The sequence below is a fragment of the Molossus molossus genome, unplaced genomic scaffold (genome assembly GCF_014108415.1).
Source record: "Molossus molossus isolate mMolMol1 unplaced genomic scaffold, mMolMol1.p scaffold_m16_p_3, whole genome shotgun sequence".
Classification (NCBI taxonomy): domain Eukaryota; kingdom Metazoa; phylum Chordata; class Mammalia; order Chiroptera; family Molossidae; genus Molossus; species Molossus molossus.
The window spans coordinates 15,568,705-15,591,632 of NW_023425366.1; the positions used below are offsets into that span (position 1 = coordinate 15,568,705).

The 22,928-nt window shown below is 34.6% G+C and overlaps 1 protein-coding gene across 2 annotated transcripts in view; it reads left to right on the forward strand.

Annotated features, from left to right (window-relative positions):
• The window catches only part of ZFR (zinc finger RNA binding protein), an 81,249-nt gene that overhangs the window by 42,952 nt on the left and 15,369 nt on the right, over nt 1-22,928 (forward strand). The window contains exons 10-17 of one of the 2 annotated variants that reach the window (XM_036278860.1): nt 2,205-2,324; nt 3,201-3,346; nt 7,241-7,403; nt 8,704-8,909; nt 9,982-10,132; nt 11,440-11,581; nt 16,366-16,463; nt 17,333-17,428. In XM_036278860.1, coding sequence (XP_036134753.1) covers nt 2,205-2,324; nt 3,201-3,346; nt 7,241-7,403; nt 8,704-8,909; nt 9,982-10,132; nt 11,440-11,581; nt 16,366-16,463; nt 17,333-17,428 — 1,122 coding nt within the window. The remainder of the gene's footprint in view (nt 1-2,204; nt 2,325-3,200; nt 3,347-7,240; nt 7,404-8,703; nt 8,910-9,981; nt 10,133-11,439; nt 11,582-16,365; nt 16,464-17,332; nt 17,429-22,928) is intronic. The other variant, XR_004961633.1, reaches the window with a different exon arrangement.

Consider the following 22,928-nt stretch of genomic DNA (forward strand, 5'->3'; position numbering starts at 1 on the left):
GAAAGCCAGTATTTCTTTTTCTTTTTTCCCCAGTTTTTATTAATTTATTTTTGTTACAGATGTGTTTTTTTTTAACCCCCTAGACACCCTCCTCCCCATCCTGCTCCCCACTCCCACCCCCTAGCATTGTTGTCTATGTCCATTGGTTATGCATATAAGTTCTTTGGTTCATCTCATCCATTCCCTCCACCCCCTACCCTGAGGTTTGTCCGTCTGAACCATACTCCTTTCTATGTCTCTGGGTCTATTTCGTTCATCAGCCCACCTTGTTCATTATATTCCACAAATAAGTGAGATCATGTGGTATTTGTCTCTGATTGGCTTATTTTGCTTAGCATAATACTCTCAAGGTCCCTACATGTTGTCTCAAAGGATAAGAGATCTTTCTTACAGCTGCATAGTACTCCATTGTATATATGTACCACAGCTTTTTTATCCACTCATCTATTGATGGACACTTGGGCTGTTTTCAAATCTTAGCGATTGTAAATAGTGCTGCTATGAACACATGGGTACATATATTCTTTCTGATTGATGTTTCAGGCTTCTTAGGATATGTTCCTAGAAGTGGGATCACTAGGTCAAATGGCAATTCAATTTTTAATTTTTTGAGGGAACACCATACTGTTTTTCATAGTGGCTGCACCAGTTTACATTTCCACCAATCTCTTTCTGAACAATCACTTAGTTTTCTGTGTTAAATTAGGGTTTTTAATTTAAAAGATCCTGTTTATTTGGTTTTTCAAGCTGACTAGAAAACTATTCCTGTTTCATAGGACAGTAAAGTCAGTAAATGGAGAAGTGAGGAAACATCAGAGAGTATTTATATGAATTTGCTGTTAATAGAAAGACAAACATAGAGTACTGTAGCACTGTTCTTTACTCTTTATTGTAGAACAAATATAAGTTCTCTGAACTTCAGTGTCTATAGCTATAAAAATTGGCTATTCCCCAACAAAGTTGTGAAGATTAAATGAAATAAAGTATCTAACATATAGAAGATTTTTGATAAATACGTGTTCCTTTATCCTTTTCCTTGTCAAATTATGTTGGGTTCTTTGTTTACAAATTAGAAAACTGGGTGATGTAGTTTATAATTAGTTCACATATAATTTTAATTTAAAAGGCTAAGGTATGGTTATCTAAAAAAATGCATACCTCCAGAATACCATAATCTCTAATGATAATAGTTAATTAAGTAATCCTTCAGATGTATGCATTCAAAGCCAGTCTTTAAAGCTTGCCATGCAATTTGAACATAGTAGACATCATAAACTTTGTTTTTAAATCCTCACCCGAGAATATTTTTTTCCATTGATTTTTAGAGAGAGTGGAAGGGAGGGAGAGAGAAGAGAGGGACGTCAATTGGTTGCCTCCCACACAACTCTGACCAGGGTCAGGGATCAAACCAGCAACCCAGGTACATGCTCTTGACTTGAATTGAACCCGCTGTTCTTTGGTCCCTGTGCCAATGTGCCAGACCAGCCAGGTCCATCATAAACTTCTTAATAACACTCCAGTCTACTTGTCTTCCTAACTGGTTATGCAGTTGGAAAAAATTGACATTGATTTTTCCATAAAGTTACATGTATAAAATCCAGAGCTTTGTAGAAATTTGTATGACAAAACAATGTCTCTAAACATCTTTATCTTCATCTCAACAACAGTACCTGGTGTTCAGTAACTATTAGAGAATTTAAGGTATATCATTGCATTTAAATATTTACATAGAGACAGAAATATTAAAGTTACTTACAAAAGCAGTATGTGAACATACCTTGCATGCTAATAGTACAGTTAAAAAGATTCCAACAGTTTATTTTTATATATTAGTTTAAAGAAAATTATAGACAGCCTTGGCTGGTGTCGCTCAGTGGTTAGAGCTTTGGCCTGTGCACCAGATATTCATGGGTTTGATTCTTGGTCGAGGGCAAGTACCTGGGTTGCAGGTTCGATCCCCCAGCCCATTTGAGGCATGTGCAGGGGGCATTCAATTTATGTGTCTTTCTCACATCTCTGTCTCCCCCACCCTTCCTCCCTCCCTCTCTAAAAATCAATGGAAAAAATAACAACAAAAAATTACATTGCCTTTTTCCTCTAATTTTCTACAACATTTCATTATTAGAGAATCTGGGAGGCCATATCAATGAAATCTTCAGCTGTAACGTTCCCAATATGATTCTTGGATTTTTTCCTCCCCCAAGGTACGAAATGATGAGGGAAAAGTAATTCGATTCCATTGTAAATTATGTGAGTGCAGCTTTAATGATCCCAATGCTAAGGAAATGCACTTAAAAGGGCGAAGACACAGACTGCAATATAAAGTGAGTAAAAATTTCAACTATTTTCTTTTTTTAAAACAGCTTGGAACATTCTAGATGTAAAACAAAGCATCTAAGCATAACTCTCACAGAGTCCATGAACCCCCCTCCAAGATTGGCATATTATGTCTCTCTTAGATTCAGATGTTTGGGTTTTACTGATTATCAGTTTGTTATAATTAGGTAAGAAGATTGTAACCATTTTCATCATTCTTATTGACTAGCTAAATTGTAACATTGCTTGGATCAAGTAATCCTGTAAAGATAGTTCTTTCACATAATAAAGTGTTTTGAAAAAAGTGTCAGGTCTCCATTTACCTTCGTTATCTTGGTGGAATTTCTACTAAAATGAATTTTAAGAAGGAATTCTTCATTGAAAATACTTCAGGCGTTAGGTTAAATATAAATACTGCATGTAAAGTTTTTAATTAGGCTGGACTAACCTAATGCATTAGATCTATGTTTTCTCTTATAAACATAGAGGTGGTGAAAATTAAAATAGTCTGTTAATTTTTTATGAAAAGAAACTTTTTAATTTCATACTTAGACATTTAGAATCATCTATTTACAAAAAATAAAGGAAAATTAAATATTAATTTCGTAAGGATCTCTTCTGGTCAGCACTAAGGTATATACTTTCTACGTTCTAAGTATATTGTTTTAAACTTTGGATAGTTAAGAATTTTGGGGGTGGGAGGGGAAAACGAATGTTTTCTGAATCTTTGATTAAATTTATATGCTGAATTTACTCTTATATAATAGGGAATTTGCAACTGAAAAGCCTCTATGATGAAAGAATATGTGGGATTTTTGATTTTTAAAATGTGTAGATTGTTGGGGGGGGTGCGAGTTTTTGAAATGTCTTATATATATTTACAGAAAAAAGTGAATCCGGATTTGCAAGTAGAAGTAAAGCCCAGTATTCGAGCAAGAAAGATTCAAGAAGAGAAAATGAGGAAACAAATGCAGAAAGAAGAGTATTGGCGAAGACGAGAAGAAGAAGAACGCTGGAGAATGGAAATGAGGTAATATCTTTAACTTTTAGTAGTGTAATAAGTGGTTCAGCCTTTCTTTAAAAAAAAACAGCTATTTTAAGTATGTGACTCCCATTCAGAGCAATCCATATTTATTTAATATACTTTTAATTTTTAGCTAGGAAGATCCTAGGTCTGGAAAAAAATGCATTAAATGAGGTTATTGGCTATTATAATATTTGACTGTGGCCTTGGTGATAGGAATTACATGGTTAAGTGGTATCTTATAGGTATTACATATGTGAAGAAATAGTTGAATGTTATAAATAAATGCTTTAGTTTAAAACTAAACGTTTGGTTACATTCCAGAACATTTGGTTACATTCTAAAAATATTGAATATAAGATTTGGTAGAGTCTAGACATCTCAGTGTTGTTTTATTAAAAAGAAAGTTTATTATAGAAACTTTAGAGACTATAGAAAAGGAAAGAAGTGAAACATATCTTCCAGAGAGATCTTCATTTTTGTTGATTTAACTGACATATCTTTAAATTGTACAATTCACTTACATTCACAGTTATGCAACCATCACTACAATCAGTTTTAGAACATTTTCATCATCTCCCCAAAAAACCACGAACCTGTGTTAGCATCCACTGCCTATTTTTTCCCCCAACCCCTCCTTTCACCCCTAGGCAACCACGAATACACTTCTGTCTCTAGAGATTTGCCTATTCTGGAGATTTCATATAAATGGAATCATACAATATATGGTATTTTTTGTCTGGCTACTTTCACTTAGCATAATGTTTTCAAGGTTCATGCATGTCATTGTATATGTCACTACATTCCTTATGACTACCACATTTTGTTCATCAATTGGTGGACATTTATGGTGTTTCCACTTTTGAGTTATTAATACTGCTGCTATGGGTATTTGTGTGCCAGTTTTAAAATATAATTTCAAAAAAATATGAGCAGAAGCATAATGTATGCATATTTTATAACCCTGTTTTGTTTTGTTTTTTTCATTTACATAGCAACTTTTTTTTTAAAAAGCCAGGGTTTTTTTGGTTGGTAGCATAATATTGTCTTGTACAGAGGTAAAATATTCTTTATAATCAGTTCTGTGTTGTTAAATATTTGAATTGTTTCCATTATTTCTCTAATATAATTATATTGACCATTCTTGAGGCTTTATTATTGCATAAATCATGATTCGTCGTTAATAATAAAATCCCAGAATTGGAAATGTTTGATTCAAGGATACCCATACTTTGGCCTGTACTGGGTAGTATAACATAGTGATTATTAAACTTTTGATTTTGGGACCCTTTGTACTCAATATAATTGATGACTTCAGTGAGTTTTTGCTTGTGTGGATTATAGCCGTCAAGATTTACTGTATTAGAAATGAAAACTGAGAAGTTTAAATATTTATGAGTTTAATTTTTAAATGACATTTTAACTGTACTTGTTAAAATGTAAACATAATATATTCAATAGTTAATAAATATAATGTAAAATTAACTATAAATTAACTATATTTCTTCCCCAAAATCATGACAATGACACTGTTTTACATTTTTGCAAATCTCTTTAATGTGTGACTTAAAAGAAGGCAGTATAATTCTCATATCTGTTATTGTTCAATATGTCATGATACCATATTTTGCTTCTGGATAACTCCATTGTACACACACAGAGAATGAGAACGGAAAAGGCAAATAATGTATTAGCATTATTATGAAATTTTGAAGTCATTGCTCCCCTGAAGGTGTCTCAGGGACCATCTGGGGTTCTTAGATAATACTTTGAGAACTGCTGCTATAACTTACTAAAATCTCTGCCAATAAGCCCTGGCTGGTGTGGCTCAGTTGGTTGGGCATCATCTCATGCACCAGACTTTTTCTTTTGTCTTTTTCTGTTGTCAAGGGTACATGCCCGGGCTTCAGGCTTGATCCTTGGTACGGGGTGTGCAGGAAGTGGCCGGTCTATGTTGTACTCTCACATCAATGTCTTTCTCTCTCTCTCTCTTTTCCTCTCCCTCCTTTCTCTCTAAAAAATCAATAAACTATTCTTTTAAGAAAAGAATCTCTGCCAAGGAGAGAGTGAAATGTGAAAAACATTTTTGTTTCAATTTGAATTGTTTGTATGACTGGCAAATTAAGTATATATATTTTTATTAACCCTCACCCGAGGATATTTTTCATTGATTTTTAGACAGAGTGGAAGGCGGGGGCGGGAGGGTGGACATTGATGTGAGAGAGACACATCAATTGGCTGCATCCCACAAGGCCCTAACCTGGGGCCGGGGATTGAACCTACAATCCTTCAGTCCGTGGGCCAGCACTCTTAACTGCTGAGCCAAACTGGCGAGGGTACAAATTGAATTTTTATTTCTTGCTTGACTACTTAACATTTCTTCTGTGGTAAACTATTAATTTTTTTTTACTTACCCATTGTTGATTTATATAGACACTTGTAGATATTAATCCATTATTAACATGTTACTTTTAAATAGTTTTTCTTATTTCTGTATTGATTTTTTTTTTTAAACGTATTTAAATCTAATCACATTTTTTACAAAGTTTCTGCCTTTGTCATGCTTTGGAGATTTCTTCTCTATTCCTATATTATGCTGTTATTTTCTCTTCACCGATATATATTTATTAAGCACCTCTCTTGCACCTGAAGTATTCGGCACTGAGTGTGAATTGGTAAACAATGGATAAAGATCCCTGCCCTTATTTAACTTAAACATCTATAGTAATAACTATTTGAAACTGGAATGAACATGGTTTGCTAGAGCCTTCAAGCTGTTGTTATTCATTTTTTCTCAAGGCCTAAATAACATGAAAGTGTGGTGGTCCTAAGTTGGATGACCTAAAAAGCACTGCTTATTCCCAGTCTGACAAAATTTGCAGTTTTCTACAGTGCTACTTGAAAAGCATACTTCTTTTGTATTAAAGACATTTGTCTAATAAAAAATTATTGTTCCAAAAACTTTCTTTAGAGACATGATTTCCCCTGGGAGTTATTGGTATCCTAGTTTGAAACTGAAAGTGAGGATAGAACTGAAAGAGAGTGAGAGTTAGATTCTGAAAATGTTGACCATTAAGGCATCGACTGTCTACTAGCTATCCACAATCCAAGTTAAGCCCATGGGTGTTTTATTTGATATACATGGTGTTTTTACGTCTGGACTAACACTTAAAGACCAACATCAAAGACATTTAAAGACATTAAAATCCTGGTGACCTTGGTGTTACATGTATTACCTTATGGCAGTAATTAATAGAGGCTGAATTACAGCCGTTGTCTCCAGCCAGAACATATGCTTTCTACTTTTACTATAGTCCCCATCACTCTAATATTCCCAAGAATGAGACATAATGTGAGTTGCCATTTATCATTGTCTTGTACTGTTGTTGTTACTCATAGTAGAGAAATGTCATTGTCTTGTCTCTACCTGTATCATAAATGGGGAAATTAAAGGTAGTCTTAAGAGGTTCTCTCTAAGGAAAAAAATAGAAGAGATCACATTTCTTTGGATACACAAAGAAATTTCTAAATGTTTGCTTTGGATCTTTTACTCACACACATTATTCGTCTGGCCACTTTAGGTAGGCATTCAAGTTGATAGTTTCTCCCTTAAAGAGGGAGAGGTTGGAAGGAACTGAGGTTTCTGATGCTTGTTCTTTCAACTTTGACCTCAACTGTGAAATTTTGTTTTGCTTTTCTCTTTGTTTTCTCACCTCTTTTCACTTGTATTCACTTCCGTGTACTTCTAAATGAAAGCAAATAAGGGAAATCAGATACAAGAGGAAAAAACAAGGGTGTTAGAAAGGCAGATATCTAAAATTGCTTTTTATGTCATTATTAATGTAAGTTCTTGGGTTGTAATTTTCTTATAGGCTTATAATGTCACGCTCTGTGTTTCAGACGTTATGAGGAGGATATGTACTGGAGAAGAATGGAGGAAGAACAACATCATTGGGACGATCGCCGCCGAATGCCTGACGGTGGCTATCCTCATGGTCCCCCAGGTCCATTAGGACTTCTCGGAGTCCGACCAGGCATGCCTCCTCAGCCACAGGGGCCTGCAGTAAGTGTCCACTTTGTTTACGTGGGGGTGAAAGTATGAAACTGTTTCAGCATTAGAAGATAACAGTTTTGGGGGGCCAATTCTTAGATTTAATAATCTCTTAATCTTGATGTAACTCTTTCATCTGATTTAGAATTTTTTTCATCAGATTTAGAATTTTTCATCCTTTTATTACAAGTTCTCAATGCCTATCTTTATGTATAAGGACTTCATTGAGCTTCCATGAGTCTTTTCTTTCAGTATTAGCTAAATGGGAGTAGAGCTTCTTTGCCAACATTAGGTATTCTCTTGCCTTTGTTGTTATTTAGATTAGATTAGCAGGAACTAATGTATCTTTCCATTATTAGTGATTTACAATATTTTTTCCTTCTTCAGATCCTGACCATCTGAAACCTACTACTGCTTCTGAATTGAGTGTAGGATAAGGGGTAGTACATAAATAGTTCAAGATTAGCACCACAGTTGATGTATTAGAAAAACTATGGGAAAGATCTGCATCTTAAGAATGTGTGTTCTGTGGAATCTGGGTAAAAGAAGAGACTCCTGGTGTGTGAGGAACATTTCCTAGAAGTTCAGACTACAGAATACAGGAGGATCTTTTTGTTTTGTTTTCTAGAGAGCACTTAGGTGACAATACACATTTCTCTTTAACCTGTTCTCTTTTTCTTTTGTCTTTACACAGAATAAGGATCAGTAAAACATTTTATTAAAAGAAAAAAAAACTATTTCAGAGTCACTGGTTTTTAAAGTTGAGTAAAATGCCCTGGCTGTTTTGGCTCAGTGGTTAAAGTGTCAGCCTGCAGACCAGAGTCCCGGGTTCAGGTCCTGCTAAGGGCACATACCCTGGTTGCAGTTTGTCCCCGGACCCGATTGGGGTCGTGTATTTGGCAACCACTCGAAGTGTCTCTCTCGTGTTGATGTTTCTCTCTCTCTCTCTCCCCCTTCCTCTCTCCTTCCCGCTCTCTCTCAAGATAGATGTAAAAATGTTCTTGGGTGAGGATAAAAATAAATAAAGTTGAGTAAAACACTGTTGTCATAAATTTAGTGTGTATTATAATTTTACTTGTTTTGAGGCAAAGTATGTCTACATACGTACAAACTCTAGGTAGTGTAGCTTTCTGTAGTTTGCATTTTTGCTTTTACTAAAATGGAAAAAAAGAGAAGATAGTTTTAAATGGACATTTTGCATATTTGACTTTGTTGTTAAGAAGATATGATGAAAATATGTATATTTTAAATATAATAGTTTACTTTTGCTCAGTAAAAATTTTTTTAAATGAAGCAACTTTCTTTTCTGTAGCCTTTACGTCGTCCTGACTCATCTGATGACCGTTATGTGATGACAAAACATGCAACCATTTACCCAACTGAAGAGGAATTACAGGCAGTTCAGAAAATTGTTTCTATCACTGAACGTGCTTTAAAACTTGTTTCAGATAGTTTGTCTGAACATGAGAAGAACAAGAGCAAAGAGGGAGATGATAAGAAAGAGGGAGGTAAAGACAGGTGTGTTTTCAGAGTTACCTATTTCAGTATTTTTGCTTTTCCGTACATGGACTTACACTTGAAATAAAAGTTACAAAGACTGAAAACTCTGGTGTGAGTCTACATGCTTACCAGGTATGGGTTAGATATCTAATGTATTCAACCACTCTTTTGCTAAATTGATAAATACGCAGTTCTATACAATCTCCAACCTTGTAAATATACATATTTTGTTTATATTTATATAAAACTATTTGAGTCTGGCCCTGGCCGGTTTGGCTCAGTTGTTGGAGCGTTGGCCCGTGGACCAGAGAGTCCCGAGTTCAGTTCCCGATAAAGGCACATACCTCCATTGCAGTTTGTCCCTGGCCCCAGTTGGGGTCGTGTGGGTGGCAACCACTCAATGTGTCTCTCTCACATTGATGTTTCTCTCTCTCTTCCACCCGTTCTATCTGAAGATAAATGCAAAAATGTCCTCAGATGAGGATAAATTAAAAAAAAAACAACTATGAGTCTGTTTTCAAAGCCACCTTTGTACTTTTCTAATTGTATTCATCTGCTGTTGTTTTTATTTATTTATTGCATCTGTCCCACATTCAGTCTTTGTTTTAGCAACTTCTTTTTTCTTAATGTGTCGACCATAAAGCATGAATAAGCCCAAGCTTTGGCAACTTTCAAGTTTTGCATTGACTTTTCATGCTTCCTTTATTTGGAAATAATTTTATAGTATATTAGAAATGACTCTTACTCTAATTTGAAAAATGTGACACAGAAGTGTTAATGTTCCTTGTTCTTTATTTGTTCCTGTGAAAACTTAACTCTTTATCTACATTTCTTATGTAAATGAAAGGTACTGAATGTCCTTATACAGTAGTTGATGAAAAATTTAATAGTATAAAAGTTATTTAGCCCTGGCTGGTTTGGCTCAGCAGTTGGAGCGTTGGCCTGCAGACCAGAGAGTCCCAAGTTTGGTTCTCGCTAGGGGCACATACAAAAAAAAAAAAAGTTATTTAATTTACTATTATGTGTTCAGAGACTATCTTGGTTCTGGTTGAGAAGAGAAAAGTCATAATATAATTTGATTTTACTGCAGAGCTTTAAAAGGAGTTTTGCGAGTGGGTGTATTGGCAAAAGGATTACTTCTCCGAGGAGATAGAAATGTCAACCTTGTTTTGCTGTGCTCAGAGAAACCTTCAAAGACATTATTAAGCCGAATTGCGGAAAACCTACCCAAACAGCTTGCCGTAAGTATTATGGAAATGTTCAATTTTACCCCTTGTCTGGTTCAAAAGTTTTTGGCAGAACTAACTGTGCTTCAGCTTAAATGTAAACCAGGCTTTAAAATTTTGGCTTCACTTTCCATATTAGTTTTATTCTTAGTTGTGTGAATTGGTAGGGCTATTTTGTATTTTTTCTTTTTAGGTTTTGTAGTGCTTGTGTTTGTCATAAAGCCATCTTATGAATTTATTTTAAAATGTAAAATTGTATGTCCTCTTTCTTGTATATTTCCAAGATTTGAATCATCAGAGAGAAGGCAGTTGTTCAGAACAGAAAGCGATTTTTTTTTAAACAAAGCCCGTGTATATATAGCACACTTAAATTTTTAAAAATTATGAGCCTCTTGCCTCGTTAAATATATGTTGTTGTTTTTTTATTCCTCACCCCGTGATATTTTATTTACTTATCATTAGATAGACTGGGAGGGAGGGAGAGAGAGACAGAGACAGCGAGAAACATCGATGTGATAGAGCCACATCGACTCGTTGCCTTCCGCACGACCCGACCAGGGCCAGGGACGAACCGAAACCGAGGTACATGCCCTTGACCGGAATTGAACGCGAGACTCACTGGTCCATGGGCTGATACTCTTAACTGCTGAGACAAACAGGCCAGGGCTAGTTAAATGCATGTCTTAAATAAAATATAAAGTCTTTCTGATTCAAATTTTCCCAGCTTTATTGTTATTTTCAGTTTTCTACATGTTGCTACAGTAGGAATTCCTTCTCTGGTGTCCATTTATTAGATCATGGTGATGCGCCCTGGCCGGTTTGGCTCAGCAGTAGAGTGTTGGCCCGAGGACCAATGAGTCTCAGGTTGATTCCAGCCAAGGGCACGTACCTTGGTTGCAGTTCATACCCAGCCCTGGTTGGGGTCTTGCGAGAGGCAACCAGTCAATGTGTTCCTCTCATGTCAGTGTTTCTCTCTCTCTCCTTTTCTTTTCCTCTCTCCCTCCCACTGTATCTAAACAGTGACTTATATAGTTAATTCACTTAATCCTCCAACAATCCTATAGATTGATCCTATGTATAGAATTCCTGTTCCCATTTTACAGAAACTGGTGTAAGGAAGTTCAATGAATTCTTAAGGAAAAGTGGAGCAATAGTTTAGCAATAGTAAATGCATTTATTGCAAGGTTTCTCAAGGCAAGTAGTATATGATCTAGTCCTTATAAAATGGTTATGATAGTGAGAAAGTGAAAGAGCCATGATAAATCTGCTTTGTCTGATAATGTAAGAGGTCCAACTAATTTCTTGTACCCTTCATTACATAGGTTATAAGTCCTGAGAAGTATGACATAAAATGTGCTGTGTCTGAAGCGGCAATAATTTTGAATTCGTGTGTGGAACCCAAAATGCAAGTCACTATCACCCTAACATCTCCAATTATTCGAGAAGAGAACATGAGGGAAGGAGGTTGGAAAGCCATTAAACATTCTACTTTTCTATTAACTCTTTAAAATTTACCTACTCTTTAAGATGGCATTAAGCCCTAGAAGGCAACATGCTGGCATTATATATGAATTTGATGGATTTGACTTATATAGCAACCAGTTTTACTTAAGATCATTTCCCAGAAAGTAAATGCTCTTTTTAGTAATGCACTTTTATATAAAACACTCATGGTATTATTGATTTTCTTGATTTTTTTTCTCTTTTCTTGCTAACCTCAGATTTCTGGAAAAAAAAAGTTCAAAATTATTCCTACTGGCATAGTCACGACACATGAAAAAAAATTAAATGTTGCTTGTAAGGGGCCATAAATTTAACTTCTTTTAAGAAGTTCTTGTTCTTACAAAAAAGACGAGAGTTTCAGAAGTAAAATTGGTTAAACACTTTAAGTTATATTTTTAGAAGCATTGTTATATATGTAATCATGGATTTGGCTTGTCCTGTGGTAAAACTATTTCTAGTTCTCTGAGGTTGTTCTTTGGTTTGGAGTGCTTTCATAAATGCAGAGTATCCTAATGCACGTAGATTTGGGCAATTTGACCCCGCTATTATACTAGAGATACTGAAAAATAAATGGTGTAGGTATGGTGACTTATATAGTACAATTCAGGATTTACTTTACAATTGTAGAATATGAAATCCTGCTGGTGCCAGCAATGTTGCTTTAGGGACTATTCTGTAACATTTTCAAAGCTTCAAAAGCTTAAGCCAAAAAGCATGGTCAGTGTCTGCCATATGTTGGTTCTGTTGTTTTATGGGTCAGATAAAATTTACTTTGTTTCCTTTCATGTTGTTTTTGTACATCTTAGCTTGTTGATTATGGAGTTATAGTCTACAATAATATTTCTTTGTGATATATATACAAGAGAAAAGAATACTACATATTTATTAAAATTTGTTTAAAATAGCATCAGTAGGCTCTCAATTACTGTCACTTTATATTTGTTTTCTTACAGCAAAGCAACTTTTTAAGGTGCTGGGCTTTCTACAACCCAGAAAAAAATTTATTTTAAACATCATTGGAAGACTTGCATACTTCGTATATACACCATATCAGGACTTGTATGTTCTATAAGCTTTGCATCTTTAAAATAAATGCGTTTTGTGTAAAGGATCTTTTAACATGAATTTCCACTCAAGGTCTGGTCATGGATATTACTGGAAAAACAGTTGCTGAGTCAATCTGGTCAATTCATATGCAGCCTATGATTTTAGGATTTGGGGGAAAAATCTAATACGTATTATAAATAAAAGTTGCTATATTTAGGATGAAATTAATATTTTTATAACCATTTAACTTTATTTCAGAGCATATTGTATCCAATTAAACTTGGGCTATTTAATTTGTGCAGTATCAAGTCATTTCATTATGTTACAAAAGTCTAAAGTCATTAGTATCATATTTGTAGTAGAGTGTTTAATAACCTATCCCTTTTAAAGGAAACAAAATTATATTTTTGTCTGACCCAGATTTGATTTAGAATTATTGTTCTGAATTTCATAAATATTGTTGAGAGAAATGATCAGCCCAAAATTGAAAGATTTTACTTCAAGACACTGAGCTGAAAAGTTGGATGTGCAAAAAGTGTAGAAACACTGATAGAGTGTTCCTTGCTGCAGATAACTGCAGCAAACCATGTCTTTAGCTTCATTATGAAGATTGCTTCTTTCTTGCTGCAGAATAACGGTATGTATTCTCTCTCACTGCAGCTCCCAATGCTCTGTGTCTTAAAATCATTTAAAGCCTATAGCTTGCTTTGGGGAGTTAGTACAGGGGGTAAGGAAGGCTTTGCCGGAACAGCGATTGTAAACCACAGGACTTGAGACTTGCGCATAGTGTGGTAGCTTCTTTCATGCGTAATAGTCCTATTTAATACCAAAAATTATTTAAAGGAAATTATTAAATTGCTCAAATAACTGTTAAACGCATGATAGATCTATTTTATGGTGCTGTGTTTGACAGTTAAATATTAAGTAAACGTTTAATTGACTTGAAGCTTGACGTGTTCAAAATGCTCTAACCCTTGCTACAGAGTCTTTTCTGCAGCAAGTCAAGTATTGTGTGTGTGTTTTTTCACCTGTAGCTTATCAGGCCCGGTCCAAAGCCTTCTAGCAGAGGGGATTGATTCCTGTCAGGGGTTGCTGCCAAGACATCGGAAGGATTTTTGACCAAGGTTTTCAAAAGCTCAGTGTCACACCTGCCATTTGATTAAGAAGAGATTTTGGATGCAGAGCCTGGCATTTATTGTCCTTTGTGTGGCTGTTTTGTCTTTGTGTCTTCTAGAATTGAGCAGTGTTCACACTAGTTTTTAAATGGCTGGGTGGATTATATATTTTACATAACCATGTTAATTTAAATTAATATATTCCCATTAACTTTTAATCATGAAATAGTGTGGACACAGCATGTTTTCTAACTGGTGATTAACCCCTTAAATTTTACGAAATACATTCATGCAGGGTAAGAATTTGCCTTTTTTTTTTTTTTTTTTAAGTAAATTGTTTTGTTTTAACTGGGTATTAGGCAACAAGTATGATTTTAGTACAGTATATCTAAGGGGTTAATCCACTTGAAATATAAAATGGGTGCAAAAATCCACACTAAAATTTTCTAGCTTAATTTGTTTTTAAATTGCAGTAGGTGTCTTGACATCTTTGAAATTGTATCATTAAAATTTTCAAAGTTACGAATGCTTATATGCAAAAAGGAAATTTTTTTTACATTTTGAAGGAAATTATAACATTCTGATTTAACATTAGAAATTCAGAAACATTTTTAGAAAGAGATTGCACATTATCACCTATTTGCATTCTAGCTTTAGCAAATAATATAAATTATTAGGGTCATGAAAAGAGGGTCTTTCAGCATGTTGTGTAACCCTGCTTTGAGCAGTGGGGTTTTTGTTGTTGTTTTTCTTCCTAAGTTAGCTGTGCTTTTCTTGGTTTTTTAAATCTCAGAATAGCCCATTTCTTACATTCAATAAATTTCTGGATTCAGTAGTTGGTCTTTGAAGGTTTTGAGATTATTACTTAAAAATAAGTAATATTTTGTCTTGATAGTTTCTTTTAGTACACAGGTTCCTGTTAGTGTTCATTCTCAGAATACCACATAGTGTTCTTTGATTATCTGAAAATCTTCCTTCTAAAATGTCTTCTGAAAAATCTGTGCCATTGCTCTGGTCGGTTTGGCTCAGCGGTTGGAGTGTCGGCCCGCGGACCAGAGAGACCCGGGTTTGGCTCCTGCTAAAAGCACGTACCTTGGTTGCAGTTTGTCCCCGGCCCTGGTTGGGGTCGTGTGGGTAGCGGCCACTTGATGTGTCTCTCTCTCTTCCACCCTCTCTCCCTCCTGCTCTATCTGAAGATAAACACAAAAATGTCCTCGGGTGAGGATACAAAAAGAAATCTGTGCCACCTGATTATTTGAGGTGTAGGAACTAACAATAGGGTATCCAGACTGGGTATAGAATTCTTTATCACTTAAAAATACAATTTTTTTATATTTTATCTACTCAAAATATGAACAAGTGCCTCAAGATTCCTGAATGGTCATATAAAATATACAATAACTTGCCCAGAGTTGCAATAGTACTCTTAAAATAAAATCATCCTTTAACTTTTTCTTTAGTCACATATTTCTTCTTTTTCTTCATTTGGTGCCTTCAATAATTTATTAAATTATATCCTAAATGCCCCATAATTTTGGTGCTGTTTTGCCAGAAGAGTGTTAAATTTAGTAGATTACTTACCTGGTATGTCATTTCTATAATTTAGAAAATATTTATACTGTTACAATCACCAAGAATTATGAATTTAATGGATTTAATTGCTATTTATTTGTGAATATTTTGATTAGCAAATTTACTGTTACATTTAAACACATTTTACAGATATGTTTAGGTGTATATGAAGCTGGCCCTCCAACTACTTTTGTGAATGTAAAGTTAACCTCTTGTCCTGATTGAGGTTCAGATTTTCTTCTCAAGTTTTATTTAGCTCATTATGTTTTAATGTAATAATCTGATTAAAATCAGTTATTATAACCTTAAACCTTACCTATTATCATCAAAATGTTCTGCTTACTCCATCTCTTCTATTTCTGTACTTACTCTATTTAACCATAATAGTTCCTATTGCTATTTTCTATGTTACCCATTGTCTCTCTCCAGTTGTTCTTTGGAACACTTTATGAGAACTTTGAATTTTAAAAGGCAGTTTATGTTCCCTTACAACTAAAAATCTCCTTGTGGAATAGAAGGTATTGAACTCTTAGAAATGCCAATTTTTGCCTCTTTATTTTTTCTATGATTATTATTGTGTTGTCATTTCATATTTATCATTAATTCTTTGCTATGTTAGCCCCAGAATAACCTATCACCATTTGAAATATGGAATAAACTCAGTAATGTATTGTGCATTCTCATTTATTAAGGTGGATTTTTGTGTTCCCTCTTGTCTTGTCATCTTTGTGCTGGTGCGCTGTGTCCAGTAATCCTTCCTCTTGATTTTATTTTGGTGGGTAGGGTTTACATTTGCAGAAATCATTACATTTCTAAATTAAGAGTTTAAGTCTCCTTTTGGTCATCATGTTGGAATATATAAATTTGTTGAAAATAATTCCCTGGATACGTTAAAGTGCTGATAAACTCTCAAATGGCTCGTGTGACACTGATGCTACTTTAAGGAAGTGTCTTGCTCACCTGGTCAAACACCCATTCCTCACTGCATTTTGCCAATTCAATCCATTTTAGATGTAACCTCGGGTATGGTGAAAGACCCACCGGACGTCTTGGACAGGCAAAAATGCCTTGACGCTCTGGCTGCTCTACGCCACGCTAAGTGGTTCCAGGTTCGGAACATCATTTTACTTTTTTATTGTAGCCTTATGAGAGAGTAGTTCAGTGCAACATGTTTAACTGTGTTTAAACATTTCAAAAGATTGCCCAAGCAACACTATTTTAAATTAAATCTCAGAAAAGATGTTATTATAGAAAGCTCGGTTTGAAGATCTGCATATTGCAGTTACTATTAATTTGACAGTGAACTTAGGTTTTGGGGGTGTTTTGTAGTTTGGGTTATTTTATTTTTATTTTTAGTAGCTATATTTAAAGTTGACTTGTTTAGGAACATCACATGTTTGTGTATATATATTATATTCCATAAGGCTGCAGATTAACTTTGCTTTAAATAATGGAATATGTGTTTAAAGCTTTGTGTATAGTTTTAAGATTTTCCCCCACTCTTTCTCTAAGTTAATAAGTGTAGGGAGTGAAAGGTGAGGAAGCAGCTGTTTGGTTTAGTGACTTTGCAGTCATGCAAAGGCACAGAAAGGAAACCAAACAGATTTCCTTAACCTTTCAGTCCCTAGACAAACTTTTTAGCTCTTTACTTTTTCTTTTATTTCTAATGTAGGCAGATTTTTTTTTTTTTTTAGTTTATTGATTTAAATGATTACAGGTCAAGGTTCACAGGGTATCAAGAAATATTATTCTTGTATAATCTGCTTACTTTGACCTAAAATACCAGCTTTTAAATACTAACCCTGGCATAAAATATTGCTGTAAATGGCAGCTCATTGAATCCAATTTCAAGTGTGATTATTTTTGTTTTATTTTTATCTGAGCTTCCATTGAACAGTGGTATTTTAACTTTTTTTCATCAAGGGATATTTTCAATATTTCTAAGATTAATTCAATTGGTTTTTGTGTTGCTCTCAAGGCTAGAGCTAATGGTCTGCAGTCCTGTGTGATTATCATACGTATTCTCCGGGATCTTTGTCAGCGAGTTCCAACTTGGTCTGATTTTCCAAGCTGGGTAAGTAGTATGCAATTGAATGGTGTCAAAAATGAACATATAGGAAATACTTTTGCAGTTTTTATAGCCTCATCTTATATTTGTTTTCATTTCCTAAATGTAGTTTCTTCTTCTAGTGAGAAATCCTGGGGGGTCTTAAAGTTTTTAATTTTCTGAAAATTTAGTATTTAAAGAACTGTACTTGATGTTTCTTTTTTATATTTTCCTTTCCTTTCTTTGCTGGTCTTACAGTGACAGCAGTTATTAATTGGCATTTACATAGATATCAGTACAAAGATTAAAAATGAGCTATTAATTTTCCTTTGCAGGGTTTTGTTGACCTTTTTCTTTTAAATAATGGGTAAGGTTAGGAATTTTAAAAATTCAGAAATATACATTATTCAGAAATAATGTAGAATGGTAGGCCATTCAAATAATGCAGAAAGGCACAAAATAGGAAGTGAAAATCTTATCATTTTAAAGACAGATTATATCTTAACGGTTGGTTGTGATTTCTTCCAGGGGAAGAGTGTATGCATATACATCACATACATGTTTTTATTTTTAATATGTGCAAGTAGCCCCTTGATATTTGAACCTTTTTGGTTTCTGAATAGAACAAATTCAGAGAGGGAGTCATCAAAATATAATTTGAACCCTTTGATTCCACAGTTGGGTTGTGTTAGTGAGAGTTGAATAGCCAGGGTTACCTTAAGTCAGCTTTCCTCTCTTGCCCTTGCCCTTTCTCTTTCTCTGTTTCACACAGGAGTGATCGTGTTATTTATAGTATTTGCATTATTCTTAACAAAATGCATCTGGAGTTCTTTGAGAATGGCACAGTTGGGTCTGCCTCATTCTCTACATTGACTACATGGTATTCTCTTTGTGTGGACATGCCATATTTTATTTAACTGATATCTATTGATGGACATTTGGGTTATTTGTAGTGTTTTGCTATTAAATGTTCGTAGTGTTATGTAACTTTTGTGAGTATTATACATGTGATAAATTATAGGGCTGGAATTCCAAGGTCAAAGAACATGTGCTGAGATTAGTTCACCAGAAAGTTGTATCGTTAAAACTTCCCAAAACTGAGTGATTGTTTCCTTCATACACTCACTAACTGTGGGATATTATCATATGTATTAACAGTGTAAGTGAAAAATGATTTCTCTTTTTTTAAAAATTTTTTTTTCCTTTATTGACTAGAGAGAGAGAAAGGGAGAGGGAGAGATAGAAATATCAATGAGAGAGAACATTGATTGGCTGCCTCCTCCATGCCCCCCACTAGGAATCAGGCCCACAACCTGGGCATGTGCCCTGACGGGGATTCGAACTGGCGACCTCTTGGTGCATGGGTCAACAACACTCAACCACTGAGCCACACCAGCCGGATGATGTCTCATTTTTCAAATTTACATTTCTTTGAGTGATTGCTGGCATTTGTAATTATTTTTCTCTTTAATTGCCATTTCATTTCCTTTGTTACTCATCATTTTCTTAATAATTTATATTCTTTCTATAAGAAATTGGCTTGCCCTGGCCAGTTTGGCTCAGCAGTTAGAGCATCGGCCCGCAAACTGGAGAGTCCTGGGTTTGGTTCTTGCTAAGGGCACATACCTCAGTGGTGGTTCATCCCGGGCCCTGGTTAGGGTCGTGTGGGTGGCAAGCACTCGACGTGTCTCTCACATCAATGTTTCTCTTTCTCTCTTCCTCTCTCCCTCCTGCTCTGAAGAGAAATGCAAAGATGTCTTCAGTTGAGAATTAAAAAAAAAAAAAGGAAAGAAATTGGCTCTTTTTTGTTATTAAAAATTACTTTTTCTCTTTTTTTATTTGCCTTTCAACTTTATAGAATTTTTGCTATATGAAAATTTTAAAATTTTTGCAAATTCTAACTCTTTAATTTTTTATGACTTCTGGGTTTTGTATTCTACTTATAAAATTTTTAATTTAGGTTAGATTATAAATCAGTTCACACATGCTTTCTTATAGTTTTTTCTCCCCCATCAAATTCCATTTCCTACACACACACACACACACACACACACACACACACACACACACACACACACCCCCCCCCCCTACCTAGCAAAAGCTTCTAGAAGAGTATATTTCAACTACTTACTATGGTTGTGTCTGAAGAGTGAGAGGAAGGGATGATTAGGATAGAGAACTGTAATGTTTGGTTTTTACCGGGATAAAATATACATTTATTGCTTGTAAAATTTAAAAATTATAAGTGGATTAAATGTAGATTCAGCTATATGTTTTACCAGACCACTTGCCAATTATTTCATACCATCTAACAGGGTTTTTTAAATAATGATTATCTGTGGTTCTCAACCTGGGGTAGTTTTGCCCTCTAGGGGACATTTGGCAATGTCTGGAGACATTTTTAGTTATCAAAACTGGTTATCAATAGTGCTGAGGTTGAGAAACACTGTCATAAACCAAATTTTTGTTTTTGTGGGCCTATTTCTGCAGTTGTTGTTTACTCCTTAGTCTGTTTTCTTCTCTCATACTAAACTCTTAATTATTGAAGCTTCATAATGTGTTTTGAATTTTGATTGTCCTTTTCATCATGTTCCTCCCTCTCCATTTTCTAACCCCCATTATAAATACTGTTTTGCACAGAATTTTTTGGCTCTCATATGTTTGTTTGTTTGTTTTTTAAATGAACTTTACCATTTTGTTGATTTTCCCAAAAGCTCTATTGATGTTTTCTAAATAAGACTACATTTCATGAATGGATTAATTTGGGGGAATAGCATCACTTTTATAATATTAACTCTTCTTAGTCAAGAGTATGGGATGTCCTACTTATTGAAATTAATTTTATGTACCCATTTAGATTTGAATAGCATCTGTGCATGTTCTTTGTTTTTGTTTTTTTGTACCTAAGTATTTTATCTCAGAGTTTTTTTTCTCACATTGTATTTTCTGGTTATTGTTTACATATGTAAAAACTATTAGCTTTGGATATTAATTTTGTAACCTACCACCTGACTGCATTCCTTTATTTGTAATAATTTTTTTTTCATGTGATTCTCTTGGGTTTTTCAGTCTCACCATTCTATTTAGGTCCTAACCAGGTAGCTCAGTTGATTAGAGCATCATCCCGATATGCCAAGGTTACGGGTTTGATCTCTGGTCAGGGCACATACAAGAAACAGCCAAAGAATGCATCAATAAGTGGGAAAACAAATTAATGTCTCTCTCTTTCTCCCCCTCCCTCCCCCTCCGTTTCTGTGTGAAATCAATCAATAAATTTTTTTTTAAAAAGAGCCCAGCTTGTGTGGCTCAGTTGTTGAGTGTTGACTCATGCACCAAATGGTCACCAGTTTGATTCCTGGTCAGGGCATGTGCCCAGGTTGCGGGCCCAATCCCTAGTGGGAGGCATGCAGGAGGCAGCGAATTGATGTTCTCTCTCATTGATGTTTCTCTCTCTCTCTGAAAATCAATAAAGAAAAAAGAAGAAGCATACCTAAAAGTAATATTTTACCTTCTTCCCAATATTTTTTCTTCTTTTTCTAATTGATGCTTTTACAAGAAATATGGAATAAAAGAAATAATGCTTTCCTATGCATGTTATGTTCCTAATTGTAGTGAAAATCCTTGAGATATTTACTTTGTCATGTTAGAAGTATCGGTCTTTTCCTAGTTTGCTAAGTAATATTGAATCAGGAATGGAAAATGAACTTTAACACATAAATTTTCAAGGTTTATTGACATCAATGTATAGTTTTTTCTCCTTTAATTTGTTAATATTATGGATTATAAATAAGTGTTCTCATATTTAGTTACATTTGCATTCCAGAGTTGAGTCTCATTGTAAATAATGATCTTAATGTACTGTTAAGTTCTGTTTGCTGATAGTTTAGGAATTTTGCAGTGATATAAAATAATTTTTTATAGTTTTATGTTTGTCCTCTTGATCAGATTTTGAATCAGTAATGAACTAATTTTTAAAACAATGGGGAAGTTTTGTTATTTCTCTAAATTCTGAAATTACTTTTTGTGGCATCATGACCATCGTTCCTGTACAGTTTATAAAATTCACATGATATCATTGGTTCCCAATCTTTTTTAGGGGTAGCTTTTTAAAATTTCTTCTATTGTGATTGATTAATCCAATTTTCTCTCTCCTAGGGTTAATTTTGGTAACTGATATTTTGCCAGAAAAATCAGTTTAGCCAGATAATTCAGATTTTTATATAATAGAGTTTTGCTAACTTCAGGTTTTTTAAATATCTTGCAACATATTTATTATTACTTTTTCTGCTTTTAATTTTTCCTTGTTTGATTAGACTAGGCAGTAATAGCAATTGCCATATAGGAACAAAATCACAAATGGGTATTTCAGCATTTATTTGTAATCAGAATTCACTAAATTCTTAATAGATTTTAAATATAAAAAATGATAACCATTATAACTTCAAATGTTAAAAAAATTTTAAGATATAAGCATCATATATCATTCTACTTCCTGCTTTCTTCAACTTCTGTTCCCTCATCCCAGGTGCCCTTGAGGCGTTTTCTGTTGTAGAAAGTTTACACTTCAATACTTGTGAGAATGGTCTCTCAGGCCACTCCTGAGCCACTCATGGAGTCCGGAAGTCCAGCATGTGCTTTGCCCTACACCTTATTTTTCCTCTTTATCAGAGATAGCCTCAACTTCATAGAGTGCACTCTCCTTTGAGGGTGCAGAGCTGTAAGAACTCAGTGGGAAAGACAGGGTGAGCACGGCTGGTGTGGCTCACTGGTCGAGCGTCGACCCATGCACCAAGGTTTGATTCCTGGTCAGGGCACATACCCAGGTTGTGGGCCAAATCCCCAGTGAGAGGCATGCAGGAGGCAGCCAGTTATTGTTTTTTCTCATTGATGTTTCCCTCTTTTTCTCCCTCTCCCTTCTTCTCTCTCTAAAATCAAAGAAAAATATTTTTTTCTAAAAGAGAGGGCAAGAGGGTGCACAGGTGAAAGGAATTAATGGGCACATAGGCCATGGCAGCGTAATGATGGGAGAGTCAGGGAGGACGAACAAAGCTTCTGGCTGATCTTTGAAATCATACATATAACATAAAGAACACCAGTATTTAAGTAATTGAAAACACACATGTCAGTCTTTTGAAATTTAAAAATTATTCCTAGTATTGTATTTTTAAAGGCAGTGGTTTATTTTTTCTTCTCCCAAAAGAATTAACTCTTTGAATTTATCTGCCAGATCTACCATTTTCCTCTTTTATAATTCATTCAATCCTAATTTCTGTTTACCTTGGGTTTATTGTTATTGTTCTTTTACAAACTTCTTGAGTTTGATACTTGTTTCATTCACTCACATTTTAATGATATAGAGGTTTTAAAACTCATTTAAAGCCAAACATAAATTTTTGGCTATATGTGTAATATTTGTTTCATTTTCTGTGCTCTCTGAAATGTGTTTTGATTTTATCCTTAAGCCAGAGTGCTTTTGAGGGAATTTTTAATATTTATGTGATTGAAGGAGGGTAACTTTTTTTGTATA